This window comes from Melozone crissalis, unplaced genomic scaffold, assembly GCF_028551555.1.
Source record: "Melozone crissalis strain CALT ecotype California unplaced genomic scaffold, PUWL_Pcris_2 ptg000027l_1, whole genome shotgun sequence".
NCBI lineage: Eukaryota > Metazoa > Chordata > Aves > Passeriformes > Passerellidae > Melozone > Melozone crissalis.
In genome coordinates this window covers 72,276,825-72,304,387 of record NW_026535805.1, presented here as the reverse complement: position 1 = coordinate 72,304,387, position 27,563 = coordinate 72,276,825, and the positions used below count along the sequence as shown (strand labels likewise).

The following is a 27,563-nucleotide window of genomic DNA, read 5'->3' as shown; positions in this document are numbered from 1 at the left end:
TCCCTCGTCCACTACCTAAAATCAAATAGTGGGAGACTAATTTTTAAAATTATTTAAAGCTATTTCAAACAACTCGTCATGAAGACTCCTTTACCTCTTATGCATTTCTAACCAGGCCCTGCATCCCAAACCATAAAGAGTATCTGATGTGCCTCCTCTACATGACAGCTTTGAGACATGAGAATCAAAGTATGGAGCTAGGAAAACACCACACTGCGGAAATAATAAATCAGTCAAGGAAGAGGCAAGAGTAAGAGAACAGGGAAGAGTGTAATTGAACCCCAAAGCACTTTCTGATGGTGAGGAGCACTTGCTGCTACAAGCCCTTATCTTAAATATTTATTTCGAGCACACTCAAGTAACAAGCCTTTCAGGACTTCTTGACAAAAAATTCCGTCTTTGAACTGGTGTAAAAGTCAGGTCCTTTCCCTTCCAGTCTTTCATCCTTTTTTTTGTTCTTTCTCACCATGTTCAGAGTCTTTGTTCTTGGACTGTTTTGGTTGAGTTCATTTTTTTCATCCCTCCTTTAACTGTCCTTCTCAATACATGCATGTTCCTCATCTGCTTCTCTCTTCTCTGTATTTTTCTGTTTTAACAGCAAGCGAATCATTTGACTATAGTTACAACTACAGTCAATGTTTCTTCTTCTGCAATGTAAGTCTCCTCTCTCTTATATTCACATTCTTCCACTGTCACACCGCCTGCTCCATAGGCCCATGAGGAAAACAGGTATCTGAAAAGAACTTCTGCTCTGCACAATCTTTCTCCTGTCAACATTAAGCAACAGCTCTTCTCTTCCATGAGCTCTATCCACCATAGTGTAGCTTCTGTCAGGAGTCAAATACAGGATGAATAGCAAGGCCTTGCAGTTGCTCTTTTTTCTTTTCCTCTTTCTCAGGCCATTGCCACACTTGAATCAGTAGCTGTCATCACATTCTCACTGTTGTCAAGAAAAAATAACTCCTTTGTTTTTCACTACTGTTTGTGGTCATTCCTTCCACTTAATAATTATTTTCTGTGTCTCTTAGATATAAGATTAGCAATTCTCTGCTTGTGAGTCATGATTAAAGACAGGAGTCCTCCCTTGCACAAAGCTCTTGGAGGTTAAAGTGCAAGTCCTCTTCAGGGTAGCATTGAAGGACTGAAGGACAGGCTACTTCTGGCTTGACCCCGAGGAGAAGAAAACAAACAATGCTTACTCTACCCTCTCCAAGTGCTAACCATTGGCATGACTGAGAAACCCATACTCCCTTTCTCCTTCCTTCCTGGCCTGGGCTCAATTCAGAACACCCCCTGGTCAAGGAGGAAACAATACAACAAGCTAAAGGACAGACTATCAATTGGGGTATTGTGATTCACCCTTAAGTGAAAATAATTGCAAATGGCACAGTATAGGACAGACTTATCCAGAGGAGGAGGTATTTTAGATCCTGCAGATATATTAAGTGATTGACAAAGAATAACCAGGTCTTCATGCCATTGTTTCTAGTATTTGCATGGTTGACTAGAACTGGCATTACAGGCGGTTCGGTAGCAAGGGATACATGCAAACCAGATTTACCTGGTGCTACACTAACATTAAATGGAAAAGTTGGAAGTTTTCTCTTCTGCTGCTTGTAACAGAATCGACTTCCTGTGCAAAAAAAGCCAAGAAACTTAAAAATGTTTCAGGCTTACAAGTCGCAAATAAGATATCTACATGGACACTTGCATGGAAAACAAGAAGCATACCACTTTGGGTTCACTGCTATGACCCAAAATGTGGTCATTTTTGGACCAGATTCCCAGGCCTATCTCCAAAATGTTGCATATTCAGTGTTCTCACTGTGAATGTCTACACTTGCAAACTAACAGTTCTGGAAGAACCTCTTTTCTTCCTAGCTCTGATTTAGTGTTCATTTCACCATAAGCCTTGGCTTTCAACTGTGTGCAAGAAGCAGGTAGTGCCACTTGTCTTTTTGCGACCAAAAAAAAAAAAGAGAACATCCAATCAATCCAATCATGCAAGATAAGGTAGCGGGTATGGGATACTGAGTTACACCTGGGTCAGGGCAAGACTGGAAGGCACGATTAGGGGTCTGCTGGTAGCCTCTTCCAGCCAAAATACTGTTACACCCAATATAAGTTAGTGCAAAGTACCAGTGTTCCTCATTTTTCAGATGATGTGAAATGCCCAGTTTAAGACAGCGCTGGCTGGCTATGAGAAATGATTCAGTTCAGGCAGGGCTCTCGCTGCTGTAACACATTTCCTCCTCAATTCCTCAGTGAGGGCTGGCAATGTGAGGAGTGTGAAGCCATCAACACACGTCAACTGGTGCAACCCAGAAGACTGCAAAACATGTATCCATGCCAGTTCGGTGTCCATCAGATCCATGTTTTCCTTCTCACCAGAATCAATGCCTCAGGCCCATCTCCAGTACTTCCAACACCTGTGACAGACAAAGGAGTCTCCTCAGCTAATTCAGTAGATGCAGGGAAGGACAATGTCCATGACTGGAGCTTGGCACTATTGTGAGTACATCACCAGTGTGTGAGAGGGTGTTTGGACCAGCATGCAAGGGCAACAAAGCCCTCCAGAACCTCCAGATCTCAACAGCTTCATTTGAACAGCTGAGCTGCACTTCCCATTTCCAATTACGAAAGCAGGATGATTCAGGTGTGAAGACAACTCAGTGGCATCCTTGAGGCTAACACACTTCCTCCAGAGGAAGAAAGGTGAGGTAATCAACAAGCCACAAAACCTCGGTGGTGTGGGCCACGGTCCGTCCAGCAGTGGCTCGCGCCGTATGGCGCTCTCAAGTGAGAGGAAGGACTGGATATGACCCTTAGTGCCACGGTCTAGTTGAACTCATAGTGCTCAGTCATAGGCTGGATTCGATGATCTGAGAGGTCTTTCCCAACCTAATTGATTCCCCGATTCTGAACTCGAGGGTCAGCGGCCAAACCGGAGCAATCCAGCCCTCCCTCACCGCCCCCGAGGCCGCCGCCATTTGCGGCCGCTTTGCCGCCAAAACGCGTCGCCGCGCGGGCGGGGGAGGGCCCCGTCACGTGGCCGCGCGGGGGCGCGCCCTGGCGCGCGTGGCGTGGCGTCACGTGAGGCGCGGAGGCCCCGCCCCCTCCCCGGCCCCAGTCCTTTGCGCCGCGGGGGGACGGCGGGCGGTGCGCGCGCGCGCGCGCCGCGCGCTCCCGCGCGTCTCCATCTCCTCCGCACGTGACCCCCCGTCCCTGGAACGTGGCATTGTGTAATCACGTGACCCGGAGCGGAGCGGGGGGAGCCGGGGGAGGCAGGCAGGGAGGAAAGGGGGGCGGGGGGGCTGCGTACGCGACGGAGCGGGGTGCGAAGATGGCGGACGAGGAGGCCGAGCGGGAGAGCGGCGGCCCGGGCGGCGACCTCCTGGAGCTGCGGCGCCTGCGGGAGCGGCTGCTGGAGCTGGAGACGGGGCTGCGGGAGAGCCGCGAGCCGGCCGTGCAGGCGGCCACCGAGTACTGCAAGCAGCTCTGCCAGGTCAGGCCGCCTCTTCCCTTTTCCCTTCCCTTCCTCCGTGCCCTGCCCCCGCCCGCTCCCTCCCCTCCCCGGCGGGGTGTGTGCGTGTGTATGTGAGAGAGCTTGGCCAGGCCGGAGCGCGGGCGCCGGGCGGGACCAGCGCCGCCCCCGCCGCGGGGAACCCGCAGCCGGCGGCCTGGTGCTGCGGCCGGCGCGGGAGGGGGGAGCGGGGACTCGGTGTTCGGGACCCGGCCGGGCGATCGACGCCGCCGCCGCCGCGCGTTGTGGGCTGAGGCGGAGTGGCCCCCGCGCCCGCTGCCGTTCCGGCCCGGTCCGTAATCCCCATCCCCCGCTTCGCCTCCCCCCGCCCCGGTTCTCGCGGTCTCCAGGCCCCTTTGTTGTGCTCTGCGGCTCGGCTTATCGAAGGGCCCTTTGTTCCTGGCGGTGGCGGACCGGGGGCCCCCCCGTCCCCGTGGCTCCGACACCCCTCCTCCCCTGGGGGCGAAGGGAGGGAGGCGGCGGCCCGGGAGGTGGGGGCTCCGCCGCTCCCCCGAGGGGCCGGGCAGGAGCTGCAGTCCGTCCCGCGTCCCTCGGCGCGGGGCTCCTGCTCTGTGTCCCCTTTCTCCCCCCGCTCCCTTCCCTGTCTCGTACACGGGAGACAGAGTGGAGTTTCTGCCATGCTGGGAAGGTGAGGGTGGCGGTGGACTATACAGGGTCGCTGGTGGTGCTGGTGACAGGTCTGTGGTGTTGCTCCCCGTTTTCTTGCCCTATCAAGGGAGCGCAGTCCCCCCTCGGGCGAGGGCTCCCGAGCCGGCACTGTTTGAAGCACCATTGTGTGTGATTATTCAGCCGTCGGGCACAGGCCCGCTTCCCGGAGCTTGGGCTGCTCCTGAGGCAGGGCTTGTTTGCAGGTGTTTCTTCTGAGCTAGTGATCCTGCTGAGTATTTGTTCCTAAACAAACTTTGTGGTACTAGCTCTAAGGACTGCTAAAAAAGCAGACAATTTTAGTCATATCTGTGTCTATACATGGCCTTGATTTCTCTTAGATGTCCTTTCTTGGATAGCATTGAGTGCATCCCAGTGTATAAAACAAGTTCTCCAATATTTCAGGCCACAGAAACCGCTACTTGTGTAGCTTTACTTTGTTTAATAGTCTGGCTGGTACAAGTGGTAGTGTTTGTTTACACATTACTGTCACCCATTCATGGATGGTCATGCAAATTATTAAAAGGTGGAATGAGTAAGAGTGAATTCACATGGTTAGTTTGAAATGTGTTTTATTTATGATTTTGTATCTGGTTTGTTAAGGAGTTGATTCTTGGTGGCCATTGTAGCATGCTAATTTCGCATCTGTCGCTTCTGGATTAAACTGAGCTCTACTTCCTACTAACCAGGAAGATTTGCTGCTAAGTATTTTAAGCATAGTTTTATTTTATTTTGTATGTAGAGTATTCATATGTCAGATTCGTTTTCCTCTGGTCAAAATTTATCATGTTGTGCCTGGTTAGAATGTCCATGTTCATGCACAGAAACATTGGATTAAGCACAGAGAGATTGGTTTTGGTTGGTTCAGATCAGTGTGTTCTGAGTCTATTTTATCTTTGTGTCTACTTTCTTAACTTCTTACACTGAGAGGTGGAAATCTGCCTTTCCTGGCTGCCGCTCGACTTGTGAATGAGCTGTTCATTGAACTGAAGTAGTGTTGGGTAGGTGGGAATGAAGACACCATCCTTGACATGTACAGAGTAGATTACTGATGTCTAAAGCAGATTTATCACTGAAATCGTGGTTGCGTGTTCTTAGCGAGTGGCTTCTAGAGTTGATTGATTGATTTCAAGTTTAACAAGTATGAATATTCTTCTCATTACTTTAATGACTGTTACAAAAGTCCATTGTAAAGCTCAAATTTACTACGTTTTTTAATCATGCACCTCTTCAAAACAAGTCTCACTAAGCAAATCAGTTGTGTGGAAACTGACATAGAAATCATGCTGTTTTGAAAGGAGTTACTGTTCCTTCCATACCAACATTTATAGTACGGCTGTATCTGTTTTTGCAGCCTGAAGGCTGATGTGTAACTGAGGGTTGAGACATGCCATTCAATGTTGAAAGATCCTGCTTTTCAAATTTTGAACAGAGGACTAAACAGATGCTTAATGTATTAAAAAGTGTTGTTATGCAAGCATTTTTGTACTGGTTCAGCAGGCGTTTTTTAAATCTGTTCACCTGTGCTTGTGGTGCCAGAATACTTATCCAGCCTCTTCTGCAGTTTTAATCCTTTATTTGGGCTAACACAAAATAGTATTCGTGATTCAGAGAGTAGGCTTAGCTACTTAGCTTGCACTGCATGACACGAGTTGTAGAAAAACCATGTAATATAAAAGCCATCTCAGAAATGTCTTCCAAATAACAGTTTAAAGCTATCTGCCATGCTTTCTAGAATCAAGTCTTTGAAAATATATGCATGAAAGAAGGATTTGGTCAAATATATGAAACTGAGAGTTGTTATTTATTATATATATATAAATTGAATATATATATATATAAATTGAATATATATCACTTATTTATATTTTGGGTCTAGAAGCTCAGTAATGAAGAAATATTTTAGTATTTCTCTCAGTATTTCACATTATTTTTTTTTCCTGCTTAGTTTCTACTCATGTGATAACTGCACAGATCTTGGTCTGGTGTCCTTGTTTTGTCTTGCCAGGTGGTCACTCTGGAGCCCAGCAATCACCTAGCTTGTTGCCATAAATTAACTTTTATTTTTTTAATGAAGTGGATAACAGTGTTGAAGAAATAAGCTTAATGTCAAACTGATGAAAGCTAAAGAATGTGCAGTAAAGCGTGGAAAGATCCTTAGGTTCAAAGGCAAATAAAGGATTTAAGTATTCTGTTCTTATAAAATGAAGTGGGAGCTGTATAGCCAAGTCCTTTATCTGATTTTGAAATACCTCAGTTTGAAATACTTTATTGTTTATAACCCAACAGTGTAGAATAACTATTAAAAACACAGGAAAGCAAGACCCTTGTACCTCGACAGAAAATCTTATAGACCTGTTCTCTTGTAAGAATAAAGTTTACTTTGATGTATTTTATATGCAGCATTTCATTAGCTATAAATATGTTTGTGTGTTGCTGCTGATTGCTCTGTGAAATGGTGCAATTATTCTTAAATTTTAAGGGGATTATAGACTGGACCTTAAATCTGTACTAGATCTGTGTGATTGTAGTTCTGTTCTCTTTGTCAGCCTGCAATAGAGAGCATTATTTTCATTGTTATCAAGTGGAATTCACATCCATGTGGGTGTATGTAAAATGATTTTTTAATTGTGATTTGTGCTCTTCCATTGCAATCCGATAATGAGCAAATCCTTGAGAAACAATTATGTTTTCACAAACTGTATGAGTGCAGACTGTGGCAGACAAAACAAGTGTCTTCAGTTGTAGTGACTAAAAATTGCAAGTGTAAATTTTGCAAGAATTCAGAATGATCTGAAGAAGATTGCTGTTCTTGTCACCATGTGGTGGCTGATTAGATTATTTTCAGACTTGGCTCTTAAAGCTGACCAGTTGTTTATATTCAGTTGGAGAAGACCAAAATGTGTGTCCAGGTTTTTGTGCTTGAGAGCTAGGTGAATGTGCTGCTGGTGGGTATATCAGAGCTCCTCACTATGGGCTGTGTTCCTTTCCAGTTGTCACTACACAGTGTGCCCCTTTTAAAAAAATTTATTTTGTATAAATAAAAACAGATTGCAGACTGGTAACAAATTTTCTGTTGTCACCAGGTGGTTGTGAAATCTTTGTGGTGCTTCCACCTCTTCTGACTGTTTTTCTGTAGTTGACATGTTTTGAGTCTTCCCTCCTTTGTTATTTTGACACTTCATTTCTCTTCTGAATCTGCTTCTAAGGGTTGGGTTTTTTCTCTCCTGCTGTACTTTGTGGTACAAATTCTCCAAAAGTGTAAAGCAGTTTGGTTTGTTCTACTAATGTGCAAGTTGTGAGCATAAAGTGGCCTGTATTATAAGCATAAGATAAAATTTGGATGGTTGTGTGGCCTTTCCTCAATATCTTTAAATGCATTTTTGGTTCATTTCTTGATTGTCTCGTTATGTCTGCTTGTTATGAAAAAGATGTGTTAAAATGTGTTAAAAGTGTGCTTAGCTGTTAGTAGACACATTAATATCCTTCTAGTGTTGGCAGTTTACCCAGTAGTAACCTTGAATATTCTTAACACTAGTAGCAGAAAAGGTGTAATGATGACAGGAAAATGGGGGGGGGGGTAATGAAAATTTTGGGGTATTTTATAAGATACCCCAAAACTTCTTATAAAGAAAAATTGTTTTTAACTGCTCTGCCTGTACAGTTTGTTCCTACTGCTTTAAGCTGATTTTTACTGTGTGTTGAGGTTCTAGTGAAGTATTGGGACCTTAAGGTCTTACCCTGGTTTTGGGTGTGCTGTCATGCTAGAGTAGATCTTGGTAATATTTGGGGATCTATAATCTAAGATGTCCCTCCTAAAAGCAGACCTGCATGTCTCTACATAAAACCCTTTTGATTATTATTATTATTATTATTACATATTTGTAATCACTGTATAGTACAGGTTTCTGCTAATTATTTGTTTCTGTTGGAGGTTAGGCTTATGTTTTCTCTTACAAATTCTCCTGTTAATCTTACTATAATTGGCATTCAGTTTTTATACCTCACAGACTTGACAGCTTTCTGGTGCTGTCACCCTCTTCAGCTGTCATTGTCTTCCTCACTTTTAATCTCTGTATTCTCAACTTCCTCTTCAGACACAAGATGACAGAAATAATCTTCAGTTCTATGCATAAAATTTGAAATAAAGCATTTCTTAAACCTTTTACCTAGATGTTCTGGATTTATCCAAACCTAGAGTCTGTCTTAATCTAGTGACAAGGAAGTGTTTCAGTAGGCTGCTTTATTTTTTCCTGCAGGAGTTAGAGTATGATCCCTTGCCAGGAGTAATTCTGTGTCTAAAGACTTCAAGAGCCTTTGAAGGATGTTTTTTGCTATTTCATTGAACACCTGCAGTTGTGATGTGACCATAAGATTAGCGTTCACTGATGGTGAGAAACACCACCAGCAAAACATCAGGTGCCTTTTTAATATAAGCAAGAAGACATTTCCTGTTTTGTTAATATCCTACCTGATTTCTTACTCCAGACAACTTTAATCAAACTCTTCACTGAGTGGATAGGTAGGTATCCATCTTAGATTTTGTTTAGCTCAACAGACATAATACAGGCACAAACTGATGGAATTTAATTGTTAGTAAGTTGATATTTTTGGAGCTTTCAGTTCAATTATGCCCTGTCTAATCAAGTATGTGCCTCTTCTTTTGGGTATGCTTCCACTTTTAGTAGAAAGTGTTTTCTGTTGAGTCCAGTGAGGGATTTTTACACTGAGGTAACACTTAAAAGTTTCTGTTACTATGTTTCTATCTTTTTTCATTTCCTATTTCCTATTCCTATTCCATTTTTTTACTTCCTATTTTTTTGTAAATATATTACCACAAGTGCAAGATTCCCATTATAACTTCCAGTACCTTTGATTTTACTTTCATACCTGTGACCTCCAGATGTTCTGGTATTCAGGGAGAGATGTACAGCTGCCAGAAATAGCAAGGAATCTGCTAAAATATAGTACATCACACAGATTCCCAAATGCATGAAGAGAAACACCTGCCACCACTGTGTCATCATGCAGACTTTCACTGCCTCAGGCATTTTTGTGCTACTTCATCACTGTGAGACCTGACATGTCAAACAGTCACATTATCTCTTTGGATGGATAGAAGCAAAACCTCCTGATTTTTTTTTTTCTTTTTAACTAAACTGCATGGAGTTAGGGAAATTGTCTTGCTTTCAAATAAAACAGTAAATGTACCTATGCAGTGCGTAATACATTTTTAGAAGAAAGCACCCTTGCTGTTTAGGGTAAATCTGATGAGTGAAAATAAATGTTCTAATCCTTGTCCTCAATAATGGCATCAAGCCCCAGCATCATACTAGATTGGAGCTGGTCTTTGTTGGAACTGTTGAGATCTGTACTAGAAGGTTTTATTAATAGATTTTCCTGTATTGAAATAAGCCAGATAGACTATGATTCCCAAGCAGCATTGATTGTTGATAGGCCATAGCTACAAATGCTTGTTTAATCTGTTCTCAAAACTATCCATTGAAGAAGATTCAAAAAAGCTCTCTGCATAATATTAGGTCTGTGCTTTTTGCATTGTTAACAACTTAATGTGTCAGTTCAGTTTTCTTTGCCTTCAATAATTTCTTCTGGCCACCCTTGTAGTATAACTTAATATCTTGTTGCAGCTTAAGACTATTGTGATTTATTGTATCCCATGTAGATAAGGAAAAGTAGCATATTCTCTTTCTATTGGAAGCAGTTCTTATATTTTCTATGCTCTTTGCAGTTATTTTCTACTTTTTACTTTTGAGAACAGTTTTTGCAGTTCTTGATGTTATTTTTTTCCTATTTTCCTCTTTCCTTTTTGCTTTGTTGCTATATCTTTGGAACATATGGGATTTTTTCAGTTCTTAATTGCAGGGAAGGTAGTAATCTAATAAGAATTTGGTAAGAAGGTGACAGTCTATCTAAGACTTAGGATTTAACTTAAAACATTTCTCCTTCCAAGTACAAATATTAAAGAGAAAAGTGATAGTTCTCTGAAGCTAACAAATTAAGGCTGTTAAGAACATGACAAAACGTAGATGGAGGGATAAAAATTACTAAAACTTCAGCATGTTGACAAAAGCTCATCTCTCCATGTAAGTTCAGCAAATAGATACTTAGTGTCATAGTTGCCCTGATGCACATATTTTGTGGAGTTAAGTTACTTGATGCTTTTACTGAAGTTGCAGAGAAAACCCCTTCTATCAGCAAACCACCTTTTCTCTAGGAAACACTTCTAGTGAAAAGTTAATACTCAGAGGTCAAACATTTTTAATTGGTGTCTTTTAAAGGCCTCTATGCATATCCTTGCACAAGTATAATACAGTGTGTTTATTTCTATAGTTTTGAAGAGGGAAACTAGCCTGAGGTTCTTAGGCCACCAGCTTCTTTGCAATGATGATGTATAACAATTTGCAAATTTTAGTTTAAATAACAGGTAAACAGTATGGCTTGAAACTGTCTTTTGAGAGAGCATTTCCCATTTTATTAGGTCTGTGCTTTTTGCATTGGTTAACAGCTTAATGTGTCATGTTTTAGGAAGTATGCAAGTCTTTTTTTGAGGTATGAAATCTTTTTTTATGTTTATTCTTCCAAATATACATTAAATACAACTCCAGGGTATTATTTCTCACGTCTTTCATCTCTAAGGATGAAGTACACTGCTTTCATTTGTGAAGAGTTAATCTAAGAATACCTTGTACTTGGCAAAGACTTTCAGAAAGAAGATATATGTAATGTCAAAAAGGCAGTGGAGCTTTATAAAACTGTTCTCTGAAAGTAGACCTGATCCAGTTGGTAATTGGACCAAACCTGCAAAAACATCTGCCCGTTTTTAGTGAAAATAGTTTGGTCAAATGTCTCTTCCATCTTCTCTTCTGTTACTGTTGTACAGTCTTCTGGTATACAATATTTCTAGCTTTATGATTTCCTGTATGTAGGTAAAGTAAACTAAACATTCATCAGAGAAATAAGAAAATCCTGTGCTAACTAATGTAGCTCTCACTTGATTATTACTCATTTTGAACCAGTCATACAGTTCTTTGTTCTTATAGGAACTCATGTTATGCAGACCACTACCAAAGCTCCATCCATCTTCAAACACTGACTCCTGGTGTTCCTTCTCTCCTAACTGCTGGACAGGTGCATTTGCTGCTTTGAGAACCTTAACTCCCTGAAGTAAAATTCTTTAGGGTAAAGACCAGTCTTTATTTGTAACTCTGTTTTCTTTTGGATGAATAGAGCAGTTTTCATTTGAGCTGGTGTAGCATTCTCAGTGTCCTGTATATAAAAAAAAAAAAAAAAAAAAAAAACAGATTCTGGAAGGATTCCTCTTCTGTTTTTCAGAATGATGAAGAGAATGAGTTCTGTCAAGTAGACAAATCCTGTTTGGTGTTTGTATATCTTTGGTGTTTGTATATTATTTGGCATGACCAAATAATTGTTTCAGTGAATTGGTAAAGTACATTCAGTGATCAGGCATTAGATCATGAATAAGGAGTTCCTCAGTCTTGTGATTCATAGAATGTTAGGGGGTTGGAATGAAACTTTTAGATCATCTTAACCCCCCCTTGCCATGGGCAGGGACACCTCCTACTAGTATAGGTTGCTCAAGGCCTTATTTAGCCTGGCTTTGAACAGTGCCAGGTTTGTGGCATCCACAGCCTTCCTGGGCAACCTGTTCCAGTGTTTCATTACCCTCACAGTAAAGAATTTCTTCCTAATACTTAACCTAAACATTCCTGATTTCACTGTGTACCCATTACTTCTTGTGCTATCACTACAGTTCCTGATCATGAGTCTCTCTGGATTCCCTGTAGGCTCCTTCAGATACTGGAAGGTTGCTATGAGGTTTCCACACAACCTTCTCTTTTCCAGGCTGAATGGCCCCAACTTTCTCAGCCTGTGTTCATAGGGAAGTGCTCCAGTCCTCTTGTCAACTTCATGGCCCTGAACTCTAACAATTGCTCTAACTATTCCATGTCCTTCTTGTGTTGGGAACCCACAATTGGATGCAGTACTGTACATGGGGTCCCACAAGAGCAGAATAAAGGGGAAGAATCACCTCCTTTGACCTGCTGGCCATGCTCCTTTTGATGCAGCTCAGGATTTCATCTGTGTTTCTGGGCTGTGAGCTCACCCTGCTGGCTCATGCTGTCTTTCTTCACCCATCACACCCAAGTCTTTCTCTGCAGGGCTGCTCCCAGTGACTTCCCTGCCCAGCCTGTCGGTGTGTCTGGGATTGCGCCGACTCAGGTGTAGAGCCTTGCACCAATAGCACCTCTGAGCTCCATGAGGTTTGCACAGCCCTCACCTCCATCCTGTCAGGGTCCCTCTGGGTGGCATCCCTTCCCTCCAGCATGTTGGCTTCCCCACACAGCTTGGTGTCGTCAGCAAATGTGCCGAGGGAGCGCTTGGTCCCCCTCTCCCTGTCGCCAGCAAAGGTGTTCAGTCAGCCCCAGCACTGACCCCTGAGGGGCACCGCTGGTCTCCGTGTGGACAATGAGCCTTTGACCAAAACTCTTTGCTGTGTCCATACAGCCAGTTCTTTATCCACAGTGTGGTCCATCCATCCAATCCATGCCTCTCCAGTTTGGAAACAAGCATGTCAGTGCAGCAGAGCATCAAACACTCCTGAAGTCCACATTGCTCTGCCCCTATCCACCAGTGCTGGTCCTGTCATAGAGTGCTTGTTTCGGGAGCCTGTGGTGATATACTGGTTTTTAATACAGAGAACACAAGGATAGGTACAAGTAGAGAGTAAATGTTCCGAATCACAAAAGACACAATCTGAGCTTCTTTATTTTTTTTTAATTGTTGGAGGGTTGGTCTTATGAAGAGAATTGTAGGGATAAAAAGTAATTTCTGTTTATAGTATCTGTAATAGTTAAGACGATAAAACTTCATAATCCCCATTCTGCAGACTGGGAACTTGCATAATGTTTTTGGTGAAACTTGTGCAGTGACTGAACTCTGCTTTTGGATACCCAGCCAGAATTGGTCATCATGTCAGTGTGACAGCAGGAACTCAGAGTTCTGCTCAGGTTTGCCAACATATTCAGGAGAAAGTATGGCCTTGGTTCCTCTCCTTTCCCACATGTGGACATAGTGACAGTACTGTGACAACTGGTAAAAGGACTGTGGTGGTTATTGGACACAGTGTGGTAGATGTTGCCTTGTTCTTTCACTGGAAATATCAATCAGATGGAAGGCATCTGCCAATTTGACAGTGCTGAGTAGACAAGTTTAAAATAGCAATTGAGTAATCTCTCTATTGAGGGTGAAGATTATCAGTTGTCATCACAATTAAAAGGGCAGTGGGAGAAGTTGATAAAGATGGCTAATGCAAAAATGTAATCTAGTTGAACTGTAGAAGTATTGTAATGTCTCATTTCTTGTTGAGTGAGCAAGTTTAAGTCACCTATGTTGCAGGAAATGTACATATTTCCAGATTAGACACAGTTATTTCTGGCTGTCTTCCTATTTTTAATCTGCCCATATGCCAGTCTCATAGTTAAAAGAATAGGTAAATTAGATTTCCTGGCAGTGGATGAAAGTTTACTGTAATGAACATCCTGCCACATTCGTGAAATGCTTGTTTAATAGCCAACTACTGAATGCTCTTTTTAAGTAAACAGACTAAAATATGAGTGTTGGGATGACAACACTGAATTGAGACATAATTGAATATCTGAATAGAGAGAAATGTAGCCTAGAACTATAGCAAGTTCACTTATGTGAGGATGCAAGAGAGAAATTTGATACCAATGACCCAATCGGAAAGAGCCTGTTAAATGCAAAATGTTCAAAGATTAAAGGCAAACCTAAAGAATGGTAATTTCTGTTATTGTATGTGGCAAAGCATGAGGCTTAATGAAATTGTTTGCTGGTGTTTTAAATAACTTGATTTGTTCTAAAATAGTTTATGGATGTAACCAGAGGCTCTCCATACATTTTCTAGGTTTTTCTAGGTCTTTTTCTAAAACTAGCTGGGATTTGAATTCTAAGCAAAATAGTGCCTAAAAAATAAGAGGACAAATAGCACCAAGGTAATTTTGCTTTTACCTCTTTCAGTTTAATAATTAGCAAGCTGAACACCTTCACTATGTGTTCGGCATGCCCAGATGAAAAACATGCAAATTGCTTGTGCCTTTTAACTTATATTTGGGGAGAGAAATATCTCTGTCAATTAAGAGAAGGTTCTGTGTTTAGTAATTAACTTTCAGTTGTCTCCCTTTCCTGTGGGTTTTTTTTTTTTAACTTTCTGGGTGATGGTATATGACGTAATTACTTATGAGAGTTGTAGTAGAGCCCCACAAGCTGTTCTTCTATTTCTGCTTCTGTAGTTGCTGAGGTGCTTTTTTTCAAACCTTCCTCTAAGATAGACTTTGTCTTAAAAATATAAATATATTTTCCAACAGCATAGTTACATCTCTTGGTTTTGTATCTGTAAATTGAGGGTAGTGGGTACTTCCCCTTACACAGTTATGTGCATTAGAGAACAAACCTGAGATTTTGTTGTTGTTATTGTTACGTTATCTGCCTAGTGATGTATAACTCATGGCTAACTTTTTATGTTTCTGTGCCAGAGAGTTGGGGTGCTAAAGTTCCTAAAAATTGAATTATAATAATAGTTTAAAAAAATCCTCCAGAAGTTGATAAAGAAACTTACCCTTAAGACTGACATGAATTCTTCCCACAATCTGTCTTAACTCAGAGATGTACAACCCTGAGAGTTACTGGAAAGGAGTTGTAAGAAGTCATCAAGGTCATTTGCACCTTAGGTGGTGTCAATATGTATAGGGAGAGCAGAGGGGAGTTCAAATACTCAGTGCACTCTTACGTTTTCAGAGTTGTTGAAATCTGTTTAGTAATTGCATATTAATGGTAACTAGAGCTGCATTGAGTTTTGTTTTAAAAAAAATCCACAGAAGTGACCTAAGTAGAAGTGGTTATTTGAGGCAAATGTGTTTAGGCAAGAGTTAAAAAGCAGCTAATGGTAATTCTTACCAACTTTCTATGTTTGTTCAACTTTGATATTTTCTAATTTTGTGGAATGATAAACAACATAATATGTAGTTACGTTACAAGCTACTGAATATATGTATGAATGTGTAGTGCTTGAACAGACTGAGAAAATGAATCATTCATTGCAGGGTAGTTGGTTACGTTTACTGGATTTCAAAAGTATTCTAATTCTTTCTAACAAATCAAAATTAGTCAGCAAGTAGTATCAGTTCTTTAACAGTTACCTGTTCTCTCTTTGTATTCTGAACTTAACTGTTGTCTCTAAAAAGTCTCCAGGGAGGATAGCTTTCCTTAAGTATGAACAGAGGAATGAGTTACTGCATGTCTTGATTTTTTGCTGTTTCTGTGAAGCTCCTTTTCCTTTTCTGATGGAGTTTGAACATAAAACCTAGATGTGTATTAATTTTTCCAGTTAATTTTTCCAGTTTCACCACAAAAAAAAAAGTTCAGTTATAGATCAGTTATTTCTTTGTCTTCTGGTTTGATAGGCAACATTTTAGATTTACTTGATCAGTCTGAGAACAAAAAAAATTAAGAGGATGATGGGGGGAGAATGTTTATTAAAAAAAGGTTTGTAGATGGGTAGAGTTTTGAAACACTTTTATGGATTACCTTTAAAACTGTTCAGGAAACTACTACTTGAAGGTATTTTGAGCTCATGTGTTTAGATAACACCAAAAAAATCAGTTCTTATTAAGTGATGGGTATCTATATCACAGAGTGCATACCTGTGTATCTGGGTTCTGAAGGTACCAGTAATAAAAACCAGTGCTGCCTTGTACATGATACTTCAAATACATGGGTGAACAGAGCTTGGGTGGACTATTTTTTTGCCTGTGGAAAGAGAAACACTGTTATACAGACAAGAGTATGAAAACATAGCTGCTCATACAGTCTAACAAAACTTGCTTTTAGTGTTCTGAAATTCTCTCTTCAGTAGATGAATGAGACAGTGGTTGAAAGAACAGTTTTAGAAGTGTGAACCAAAGGAGTGAGTTCCTGTATGTTAATACCCTGGATCAGACACAGGGTTTGCTTTGAAAGTGATCTGATCATCCCTGTTAGCACACTTCTTTCTGCATTGTGGAACAGTGTAGTGTGGAAATTGCAATGTCTTTTGGATGAAACTAAACCAGAAGCTGTGCTCCAGAAGCAGTTGCAGACAGTCTGCTTCAGCTGCTAGCAAGTATCCAGTTAATGGAACCAGCTGAATATACAACCACTTGTGATGGGTTCAGAACTCTCTTTTCTGCTGTACCATCTACTCCTTGTGCATTATACTGGAATGATATAGTCATTGTGAGCTTTTTGTGGACCAGAACCTAATTGGCAAACTCAGATTCTGGTTTTGAAATTCATCTCTGAATGAGTGTTGACTCGCTGATTCAGTACTTGCTAATCTTGACATGACTTTCCTTTGCTTTCAGCTGCAGGGTAGGGAAGCCAGTGATGTTAGGATGGGCTTGCAAAGTGTGAAAGCAGCTGGAGTTTTCTGTTTGAAGGGAAAGAAAAAAAAACCAGCAAAGATTGGAACTGCAGCCTGTCAGTGGAGAAGAGGAGTTGTAATGAGAAAAAAATTGGATAGCTCTGCACCATGCCTGCAGAAATTGAGAGTGAAAACAATTGCTTAAATACAATCTTGCAGTAAGTGATGGAATTAAGAGTCTGGCTTCAGTCCTCTCTTCTGGGCACAACTCAATATCTCCATTAGAATTAAAGCATCATCATTGGATTCTTCAGCCAAAGGAGTCTTGGCTTTCTAGGGCTATATTTTGCTTAACAACTTTATTGTGAAACAATTCAGAAGACACATTCAAGTAAAAATAGCATAGCAACAACTTAAAATCTTGATAGGCTTTAGAAATGAAAATTGAGTACAAATTGAGATTGATGTTCTTTGATCAGTACCATAATTTAAATAGTATTTGTCCTGTAGAAAATACAATTGCATTAGCTTATGTCATCCACAGTTTTGTATATGCAGTCTGATGCTGTGTACCTACTGGAGTTTTGCTGTTTGATTCTGGATGGTTTTGTATTATAATAAGAGCTAATATTCTTGCAGCACTTGTGTAGCTACAAAATCAAGGTAACAGTGCTAAGCCTTGGTAAACAAATGCTGAATCAGTTAAGTAGTGCCAGTTTTAATTTGTATCATTGAACTGCTTTGGAAATTATTTAGAAGTACAGTGCTGTGTTGTTTTGATGTAAAATGACCTCTCTGTGTACAATTCTAAATAAATAAAAAGTGGTTTTGTTGATTTTATTACAGCAAATCTGTGATTGCAGTATTTTAGATGGGTGCTGTTCTGCTGTTCTGTCCGATGCTTGTGGATAGGTTTAAAATATGTGTTTTTCTATGTAAGTTTTCTTCTAACCTAAAAATCTGTAAAATAGCCTGTACGGTATCCCAACTGAAAAACAAAATGAAAACAAGTAATTTAAGTTTGAGCTTTTCTGTTGGACACAGAGGTGAAAGGAAAGATTGATTATGATCATGGTGATGTGGAGAATGTATTGATCAGATGGTTGTCATAGCACAGCAAAAGCAATAGATACTCATACTTTTTTTTCCCCTGTGCTTTTTTATATGGGAAAGAGATGGGATTTATACTATGTAACCATTTAGTTTACTCTTAAATGTTTTAAAAAATCATGTCTTATAGTATTTCTAATGCCTAGTGGTAAAGTCTCATGGGCAGTCTGAGGTAGACTTGGTTTAAATTAGACATAGAAGTAAGGGGTTTTTTGACATGCAGAACTAGTTCAAGAACTGTTCAAGTTTTTGCTTGAATACTTTGTTCATTTGATATCTTAGCTGGGTAGATTGTCCTTGTACAAATTGAATGTAAATGCTGGTTGCATCCCAGTGATTCCCTAGCTGCCTCCACTTTCCTCAAATAAGGTGGGAACCTTTCATGGGAATCTTAACCTCACAGTTTAAAAAAAAAAAAAAGTGTTGCAGCAGTTGGCATTTTTTGTGGTGAAGGGCTTGTTCTCCATCTTCTGGTAAAACACTGAACAACAAGGAGGAGGGAAAGGCAAGGAGAGAAATCACAAAATAAAAGATAGTTTTCATCTCAAGAAGCTTTAGATCATCAAGGCTGAGAATAATTGTAGCATAACACTGTGAAGATTTTTTTTTTGTGTGTCCCTTTAGGATGTAACTTTGCTGTGGGACTTCACAAAGACATCATCTGGTACTAATGTATTGGTAGGAAATCTTCTTGACTCCAGATATGTCTAAATTTGGATTTCTAATTTATTTTTAGTGTCTCAAATAGTTAGTTAAAAAGAACACATGTTATGAAGCTATTCTGAACCAGTCTGTTCATTTTCCTTACAGGAGAGAGGCAGCACAGGCAATGTTGCTGTGTTCTCTTTAGTTCTGATGGTCTGGAAATGCTTCTTGAAGCAATTCCTTTTTAGAAGCTGTGACGACGATTGCCCAGTGCATGGTCTTCTGCTCAGTGGTCATGCCTGCTGTCATCCTAGACATCTTCTAATTGAGTTCTTTGACACTGAATTCTTAGGGTGGGGGTGATTTTACTATTGCAAGCCAGGACTGATACTCTGCGAGGAAGGGGAGATCTGTTCAGGTTCATTTACAGGTTCATTTCTGTTTTACCAGCTCAGGTCTGTGCCTTCATGTGATTCACTGGAATTGCACAAAAGACTCAAGGCCAGCAGCCCGGCATAGTTTGTAAACTATCATAAATTGACCTTAAAAGCAGACTGTTATCAGCTTTCCAGGAATTTGAACAATGCTGTCTTCATCACATGCTCAGTGCTTTAATGGTTGTAGTAGTCAGTGAGATTATGCATCAGGCTCACAGTTTTACTCTGAAAAATACAACTTTCAAAAATGAACTTGTATTGAATGAGATGAATGTTTAATCTCAGCCCAAGGTTCAGTGTAATAGATTTGTTTCCCAGAAAACAACCCAAACAAACCAAAACTTTTTATTCTGCTATTTTAAAGTCAGAAGATAGCATCACCATCATGACTATACCTAGCTGCTTGATCAAGAATCCACATCAAGTCAGCATGTTCCTTGTGTTTCATATCGTAGGATTCAGGGCCTTTGTCAGGGACTAAGCTGTCTTGCAATTTCTAGCACTTTCTCCAGTATCCATGATCTGTTGCCATTCAAGGGCTTGTCACCTCTGCATGCAATTTGAGAACTTTTTCTTGCCTATCCTGAAAGACTGGAGAACATTGAATTCTGTTGTCTTTATTCTCCAAAGCAGTGTTTTTAGTGGCCATTCAGCATTTTTTTGACTCCTTTTTTAAAGATGTTTTATTTCTCACTGTATTCTTCTGTTCTTGGTCTGAAGAATTTATGCATGTACAATAAATTTATTTATAACAGCTTTATGTTTACCTTGCAGTTAGAATATAATTCACAGATCTAAAAAAAAAACAAAAAACCCAAAACTTTTTGTTCATCTATATATAATGTAGGTATTTCAGTAGTGAATTTATTGGTATTAAAAAACACCAGTATATTCATTTTTTAAAAGAAATGTCTTCCTCTTGGATATCTCAAAGCAACTGCATAAACCTATATATTTATGAAATGTTTTTAGAAGTTTCTGTATCTGCTGGTCTAGCTGCACAAATTGTAGCTCTCAAAATACTTGGTTACCCTAGCATCAGGATGTGTGCACACCCTTAATGTGACACCATCTGGGAGCTGTGCTCGTGCACAGTTGCCTTGCGTGCTTCTACGACGGAGTGCTGCACATGTGCGCTTGCTCAGCATTTCCTGTTGTTGTGAGTTGTGAGTGAGCTTATCTACTGGCAAGATGTGACTGGTGCAGATTCTCAACTTCGAGCAGAGAGTTGTGTCTGTGTGCACATTCCAGTACTGATGAACAGTCCTTGTGGAACCATGGATACTGCGAGAACTTTATTGTATATTTCATGGTGCTCCTAACTCCCCTGGGAAAGGAAAGTTCAACCAGCAGTTTCAAATCTGGTTCTGTTTTCTTTTGAGTAATAGTTCAACATAAGCAGTTAGTTGTTGCTCATTACTACCGTACCTGAAAGGTCAACAATGTGAAGAACGTGCATGGGAAATACTTTTTCAGAGAGAAGCAGATAAGTCAGTTTTCCTTTCCAAAACTGCATCCTAAGATTATAGGTTGGAGTTAGGATTTGGGCGGGTGTCTTTGATCTTACTAATTGGGTTATTTTGGTAATTGAATAGTAGACTGCCTCTTTGTTGGAGGAAAAAATACAGCAGAGAGAAATTATCTGGGCCTCTACTAGTCCAACTTCCAAATCCATGTCTTCATGTAGTGATTGTCTTCAAGGTGTGGAGATCAGTGCAAAAGGCAACAAAAATGAAGTACAGAATCATGAAAGGGAAAATATTTTTTGCTAGAGATCTAGTAAATCTCACTTTTCTAAGCTTCAGTAAAATTACTTTATAAGTGTCAAAAGCAGAAAGATGGCAGTTCAGGAGCAAGTAATTGCATAGGGTACAGAATATTGGGATACATTTCCATTTTAATTTCAGTTTGAGTTTAAATGGTAAGAGTCTTATAGCTTACCTTCAGGACTACACTTTGTTTTGTAATACAAAGAGAGGATTGTGCTGGTAATACAAAACCAGGAAGCATCATTTGTTCTGTTTGCTGCACAGGACAGCATGGCTGCACTGTCAGTGTTCTTCACATTCAGCAGCAGTCAGCATAGGAAGATTTTCAATAGACACAATCAGTATTTTCATACTCTTACTGCTCCAGTGCCTTGCTTTGCCTGCTTCTCATGGCTCACTGTTGCATGTTTTAGTAACTTGCTTATTGACAAGCAGGAGTGAGACTATTACTGTGCATTACATTCTTAAAATACACCTGTCTATATTTGAAAGGTTGTTCATGTTCATCTGTAGTACTACACAAGAAATTTGAGGAAGCGAGAGTTTAAATAATTGCAAGCAGACAGTGATGTGGAACTTTTAAAGGTCAGTATTAGAATTGCCATTATCTTTCTGTGCTGTTCTTTAGCTGACCACAGGCAATATATTTCATGACCTGAGGGAAATAAATACAGCCTTGTTTTTCTCAGTTTGCATGGAAAAAGAAAACATCTTCTAGATGATGAGTTTTACTTGAACAGTATGTATGTGGTAGAAATAGTATATGGTACAATAAAATATTTCCTTTCCCTTTTGTTACATGTATTTAACAGGCAATGTGTGGCACTAGATCTGATTTTCTGACACGATCTAATGTAGATGACAGCCGTTCACAAAGAACATCTATTTAAATCATATCTCACTCCCCATGTCTTATTGTCAGATCATAGTATTGCCATGGTAAGCTGATTTATTCCTTTAAAAACCTTCTCTTTCAGGTTGTGAGCTGACCATTGACTTTATTAATTGTGTGTATCTCTGTTGTTACAAACTAAATTAACAGAATTGTCTGCTTTTCAGAGTATCTGAAAAGTGACGTATGATTTTGACAAGAAACGTGTACTTTCATGCACTTTTTGAAAAAGGAAAACTAAAGATTTTGACACTTGATGTTTTTGATCTACCTTTGGCCAGAATAATTGTGTGAGATCTTTCCTTACTAGTCTAGAAACCTTGCAGGCTTAAACAGACAAACTTCAGATATTCAAATACTGAAAGAAATCATCATTATCTCTCTTCCCTGCTTTTTCATTTCTCTAAATTATAATCTTGTAGGGAGGAAAAAGATGGCACAAATAATTTTCATGTATTGTCTCACCATAAGTCAGGGATTGGGAGATCAAAATCACTCTTAAGTGAAAGTCAGGTTCATGACCACCTGTGGAACCTGATTGTACAAAGTTCATTGAATCATAGAATGGTTTGGGTTGGAAGGGACTTTTAAGATCATGTAGTTCCAGGCCATGGGCAGGGATGCCATTCACTAGATTAGGTTGCACAGGACCCATCCAGCCCAGCCTTGAGCAGTGCCTGGGATGAGACTTCGCCACCTTCTGAGTAACGAATTTCTTTCTAACATCTAATCTAGACTCGCCTGCTTTCAGTTAAAAGTATTTCTCTTGTCCTGTTGCTATCTGCCCATACAAAATTTCTTGCCCCCCCCCCCATTAAATACTGGAAGGCCACAATAAGGTCTCTCCAGAGTCTTTTCTTCTGTATGCTGATCAACCTCAGCTCCCAGCCTTTATTCATACGAGTGCTGCTCCATTCCTCTGATCATCTATGTGGCCTCCTCTGGACCTGCTCAGCCAGGTCCAGGTCTGTCTTGTGCTGAGGACCGCAGGTGCAGCACTCCAGGCTGGGTCGCTGGGTCTCACAAGGACAGAGTAGAGGGCGAGAATCCCCTCCCTTTGACCAGCTGGCCACTCCTCTTGTGGTGCAGCCCAGGAGGCAGTTGGCTCTCTGGGCTGTGAGCACACCTTGTTGGCTTATGTTCAGCTTTTTATCTATGAGAGCAAGCAAGTCCTTTTCCTCAGGGCCCATCTCAATGAGTTCTCCCAGTTTGTACTCACATCTGGGGTTACCCTGACCCATGGCAGCACCTTGGACTTGTTGAACTTTGTGATGTTCTTGTAGACACAGTTCTCAAGCTTGTCCAAGTCACTTGGGGTAGAATCCCTTTCTTCTCATGTCAACTACACATTCAGCTTTGTATCATCTGCAAACTTGCTGAGGGTACTCTTGATCTCAGTGTCTGGGTCATGAATGAAGATATTGAAAAGCACTGGTCCCAAGATAAAGTCCTCAGGGACACTTACTCTGGATCAAACTATGCTATATGTCTTCTTCCTTTCAGTCCATTTAAAATTAAGCATCAAATTGTAAACCAGTCCAGAGCAGTCAGTGGAACTTGATTTGACTCAAGTGGTTATGTTATCTGGCTCATTACAGGGTACAGCATCTCTCTGCATCTTCTTCTGTATGGTGATACCAAACTCAGGATCTCACATTCATTTTCATTTCCTCATGATCCATCATCTAGGGACACAAGCTGTGACTGGTTATTAGAACATACCTGTCACCTTCACAGGGGAGAATCTTAAGCCAAGAAAAATATTCTTAAATCATATGCGTGGTTTATATGGGAGACTTGCTTCGCTGGTTTTCTTCAGTTGCCCTTTCTTGACTGGAACCCTCACTTTGCTTCAAAATTTCTGTTCATGATAGCAGAACTGTAGCTATTCTTCACCAACTTTGAATAAAGCTTGATGTGTTTTCTTGAATCAGGCCATTGGTGGTTCCTCTGAAGGCAGCTGCTCTGTTGTTCCAGGTGGTTGTTGGCAGGTACTGGCGCAGTGAGAGGTGTGGTTGTGTCAGGGGGAGCCCTGCCTCTGTGGGAGTGCTCCATGTGAGCAGCAAGCGGCAGAGTGATCTCACTGAGAAGTGCTGGAGCTCCTGCACCTCCCTGGGTGCGTGGAGCTCTGTCATTGCTTTGCTGCCTCTGCCACTGTGGAGTTTGTTTCATGGAGTTCCTTCAGCCACTCTCTGTGTGCAGCTCCCTAAGACTCATCTCCACATAATACAGTTGTGTCATTTTGTTTGGATTTTCTCCTGTGTGGATGTGCTTGAAGAAAGTCACTGAAATAAAGGTTTTGCTGCTTACTGCTGCTGTTTGAGAGATGCAGCTTACCTGTGTGACCACTGTTTGTCACTTTCCCAGCCTCTTAGTCCTTTGGGTGTAGCAGGAAATGAAACTGACAGTCCCAGGCATGTCCTGCCATAAATTTAAGTAAACTACCCTTATTCAGGTGTGTTCAGGGTAAGAATCTGTTCTTCAGAGCTGAAGAAACATGTAGGTGTGGACCATACACATGAACTCCTGTTAACAGTTAATAATGCTGCCTTTTAATATGAAACATATTTTACCACTGCTTTGATATTGTAGGGCTAGTTTTAGCAAAGAAAATTCTTCCATAAAGCATTCACTGGTGGGTGGGTTGCTACAGCAACAGTCTTGTAAGGGTTCTGATAAAGATTGAAAAGTAAGGTCTGAACCTTACCTGTGGTTGTATCTTTTCTACAGTTTAAATCACAGGTATAGTACATATTTTTATTGTACAGGTCAAGATTATTCCACTTTTAGAGGATTCTTGACTGTATAACCTGCTGCTAAAATAAAAGGCCTGTTTCAGTCTCAAAGAGCAAAACTTTTGCGCTGTGCTCAGAATACAGTACTTGGCTTGATTAACAAGCATGTCCCAACCAGGGAGATAAATAACTTAATGAGGCCCAGGGCTGGGGGTAAAATTCTTTCTTTTTATGGTTGTAAGCAGAGCACAACACTGATTCATTAAGCAAGGCAGAATGAATTTAGTTTTCTTTGTATAATGGCAGTGCTGTATAGTCTAGAGACATTCAGACAAGGAAATCTGTCATACTAACGAATATTTTTGAAGGGTGTGGTGGGTGTAAATGCTTAATATAGTTCACATAATGGCTTGAAAGTGGCTGATATATATATATATGAGACAAAAATAGCACTATTTAATGCTGAAATTAGTGCCACTGTGTTATAGTACAAACTTCTTCCTCTTTACAGTGTGTTTGCCACTTTAAAAAGATGGTAATAACAGGTCACCAACACTCTGAATACTTTTTGTTAGATGGTGTATTCTGAGAATTTGCCAATCTGTTTATTATATCTATTTTAACTAACTGCTAATGAACTTCATATCTTAAAAATGAGATTTTATTTACTTCAGTTTATTCTCAATAATCTGAATGTAGATTGTAGTGATCTTTGTTGGACTGTCATAGTTTCTGCCAGTGCTTTTATAATTCTTCTCTCATCCAATTTTCTGGTATTAATGACTACATGGTATTTCTGCAAAGTTCCTATTTGTTTTATTCTCCATGCAGGGAGACTTCCTGCATGGTTGTGTCATAATGGGTCAGCAGCCTACGGTATCTCCCCATGTGCAGACTGGATGGTGGTCCTGCCTAGCTGGTGGTTCTTTAGCATGCTGACCACCCACCATGAGACTTGAGATCTCCTGATCTTGTTGCTACAGGTCTCAGTGGTCCCTTGCCATGTTATGAATCAGTGTCTCTCTGCTGAGCCTGACGGTTTCTTCCTTAGGTTCTCATATTTGCAATGGCAGGTGAGAATATTCTTGATACTCTTCAGTCACATTTCTTAGACAACCAATTGTTTAGTTATATCTTCCTGCCTCCTCCTTTTTTCTTACCCTTTCTTCTTACTTCCTGTTCTCAACACTTTGAGACAGCTCCAGGATATGTTTCTTGGTTTGGTTGCAAAGTTGGAAATGTCCTTAATTTACCAAAGCTTACGTTAATCTTGATGTTTGCTGTGGCCTTTTGAAGAGGAGATGAGTAAAAGTAGTGTCACTGCCTTGGTCTTATATGTTAACTACTACTTGGGAGGTTGGTTATTGTTGTGGTTTGGTTTGGGGGGTTTTTAATATATATTTAGTCTGAAAAGAGAAGTATATTTGTTCAAATTAATCAGAAAGGGAAGTAATTCTATATGACAGTGTTAATTTTAACTATTTATCACCAATTACAAAGCTAATTGTCTGACTTAAGTAGCATTCCAAACTAATGCAAAGAATTTTCCTAGCATGTCCGTGAATCAATATGAACAGTAAACTGTGCTGAATTTCAGATTAGCATGTTTGTCCCTCTTTTATTCAGTCTCACCAGCAACTTGTTTTCACATTTTCCTTTTACAGGGAAAATTGTCTTTTAAGCAAGTGTGAAATTGGTTAAGCTGTAATACTCTTTCAACAAAAAGCACTTGTGGGGTGTTTTCTCCAGTACAAAATGCAAGTCATTCCAAAGCGCTTAAAAGAAGAAAAAGTTTACTCCAAAAGGAAAAAGAATTATATGACTGTACTTTTTATTTTAAAATTTCTGCAAGTACTATGCCATGAAAGGTGCAGTATTGATTGCTCTAGTGAATTCTTAACAAGGAACAACATCCGTTTGAGGAGAGAGGGTTACTTTACAGGTCTCTGGCTTTCATGTGAACTGAAGCTTATGCTATTCACTCTTTTAAGGTGACTACTTATATCAGCTAGACAAGGGGAAGAAGTTAATGCCTTTTCTGTCCAAAACACTGCTCCAAGACCCAAAACCTGAAGAATATAAAGTGTACTTTCCTGGGCTGTTTTTTGTTCAGCTGTGCTGTTTTGCCACTAGCATCTTTAAACATGTCACATAAGTCAGTAATGGAAATCACAGTACTTCTGCTTTTGAGAGTATTAGGACAAAGGGAGACTTTTTGCTGGAGTTTCTTTCAAGGCAACTGCTTTGTTCTGATCTGATTATTCTAGTGCATTGAGCAAAATTGCCAAGTGGTACTGAAATACTGTTTGCTAATATTCTTAGCTTGTTTATGTAGTCCTCCTCTGTTTTTTCTTACGCACTTTGTCTCTGTTTTGCTCTTCCACCTTTTCTCTGCTGTGATCTGTGGTGCTTTTTTGCTGCTCTTAGGAGAGCATCAAACTGAGTGTTACAGTAAAACAGACCATATTCCAGTCAGGTTAAGGGTTCCAGTAGGAAGCCCTCGATGCTCAGAAGCTGATCTTCTGCTGCAGGAGAGGGATAGAGTATGTAACTTCTTCGCATATTGATTGTGTGGTAAGATTGCCTTTAAAACCAAACCAGGCTTTAGTGAAGCACTTTGCCAAAACTTGCATATTTCTTACCTTTTATGTCCTTGAATGAGATACATTTGGGCTTTTGTTTTGGGTGAATGATATATAATGTGGTGATGCTATTGTAATTGCAAATGACCACATGAAACAGATTTCTGAAAAAAAATCTGTTCAATATAGTTGACATTTTTTTTTATTGAGAGGATTTATTTGGATATTAAAATATAAGAATTTTAAGTATGCTCTTAACATTACCACTGGCTAAGGCAGTACAGACAGACAATGCTGAATTTAACTTAAGCTTAGCTTTTTAGCTAAACTAGATTTGAAGACAGGAATAAACCTAGTTTTGTTTTGTCTTGTTTTTTTGATATGATGGCTTGCATTTCTAAAATAGTTAACATTGGTTTTCTTACTTTCTGATACATAAATTTGCACCAAGTTCTCTTTTATTATTTGAGTTGCATTGTATCCCAAATATAGCAAATTCTTTTAGATAGTTGTACTAATATGTTAGATATTAAACAAATTTTCAACATTTGTTGTTAAATGAGTTGAGAACCACTTTATTCTGTTTCTTATTCAGGTGTGTGGGAAACTCTGTAGCAGAAGAGCTTTGTTGCTCAGAGGGCTCTGATTTTCCTTACCAGAACAAACCTTGTCAGAATTGAAAAAGCGTTGTCAAAATTAGCTTAATTACAGCTGACCTTAAAAAAAAAAAAAAAAGAGAGAACT

At 40.2% G+C, this 27,563-nt stretch overlaps 1 protein-coding gene across 1 annotated transcript in view; it reads left to right on the top strand.

Moving 5' to 3' along the window:
- Positions 1–3,328: 3,328 nt before the first annotated feature.
- ZNF292 (zinc finger protein 292) overlaps positions 3,329–27,563 on the top strand; it is a 48,409-nt gene continuing 24,174 nt past the window's right edge. The window contains exon 1 of the mRNA XM_054279216.1: positions 3,329–3,505. Coding sequence (XP_054135191.1) covers positions 3,344–3,505 — 162 coding nt within the window. The 5' untranslated portion in view covers positions 3,329–3,343. The remainder of the gene's footprint in view (positions 3,506–27,563) is intronic.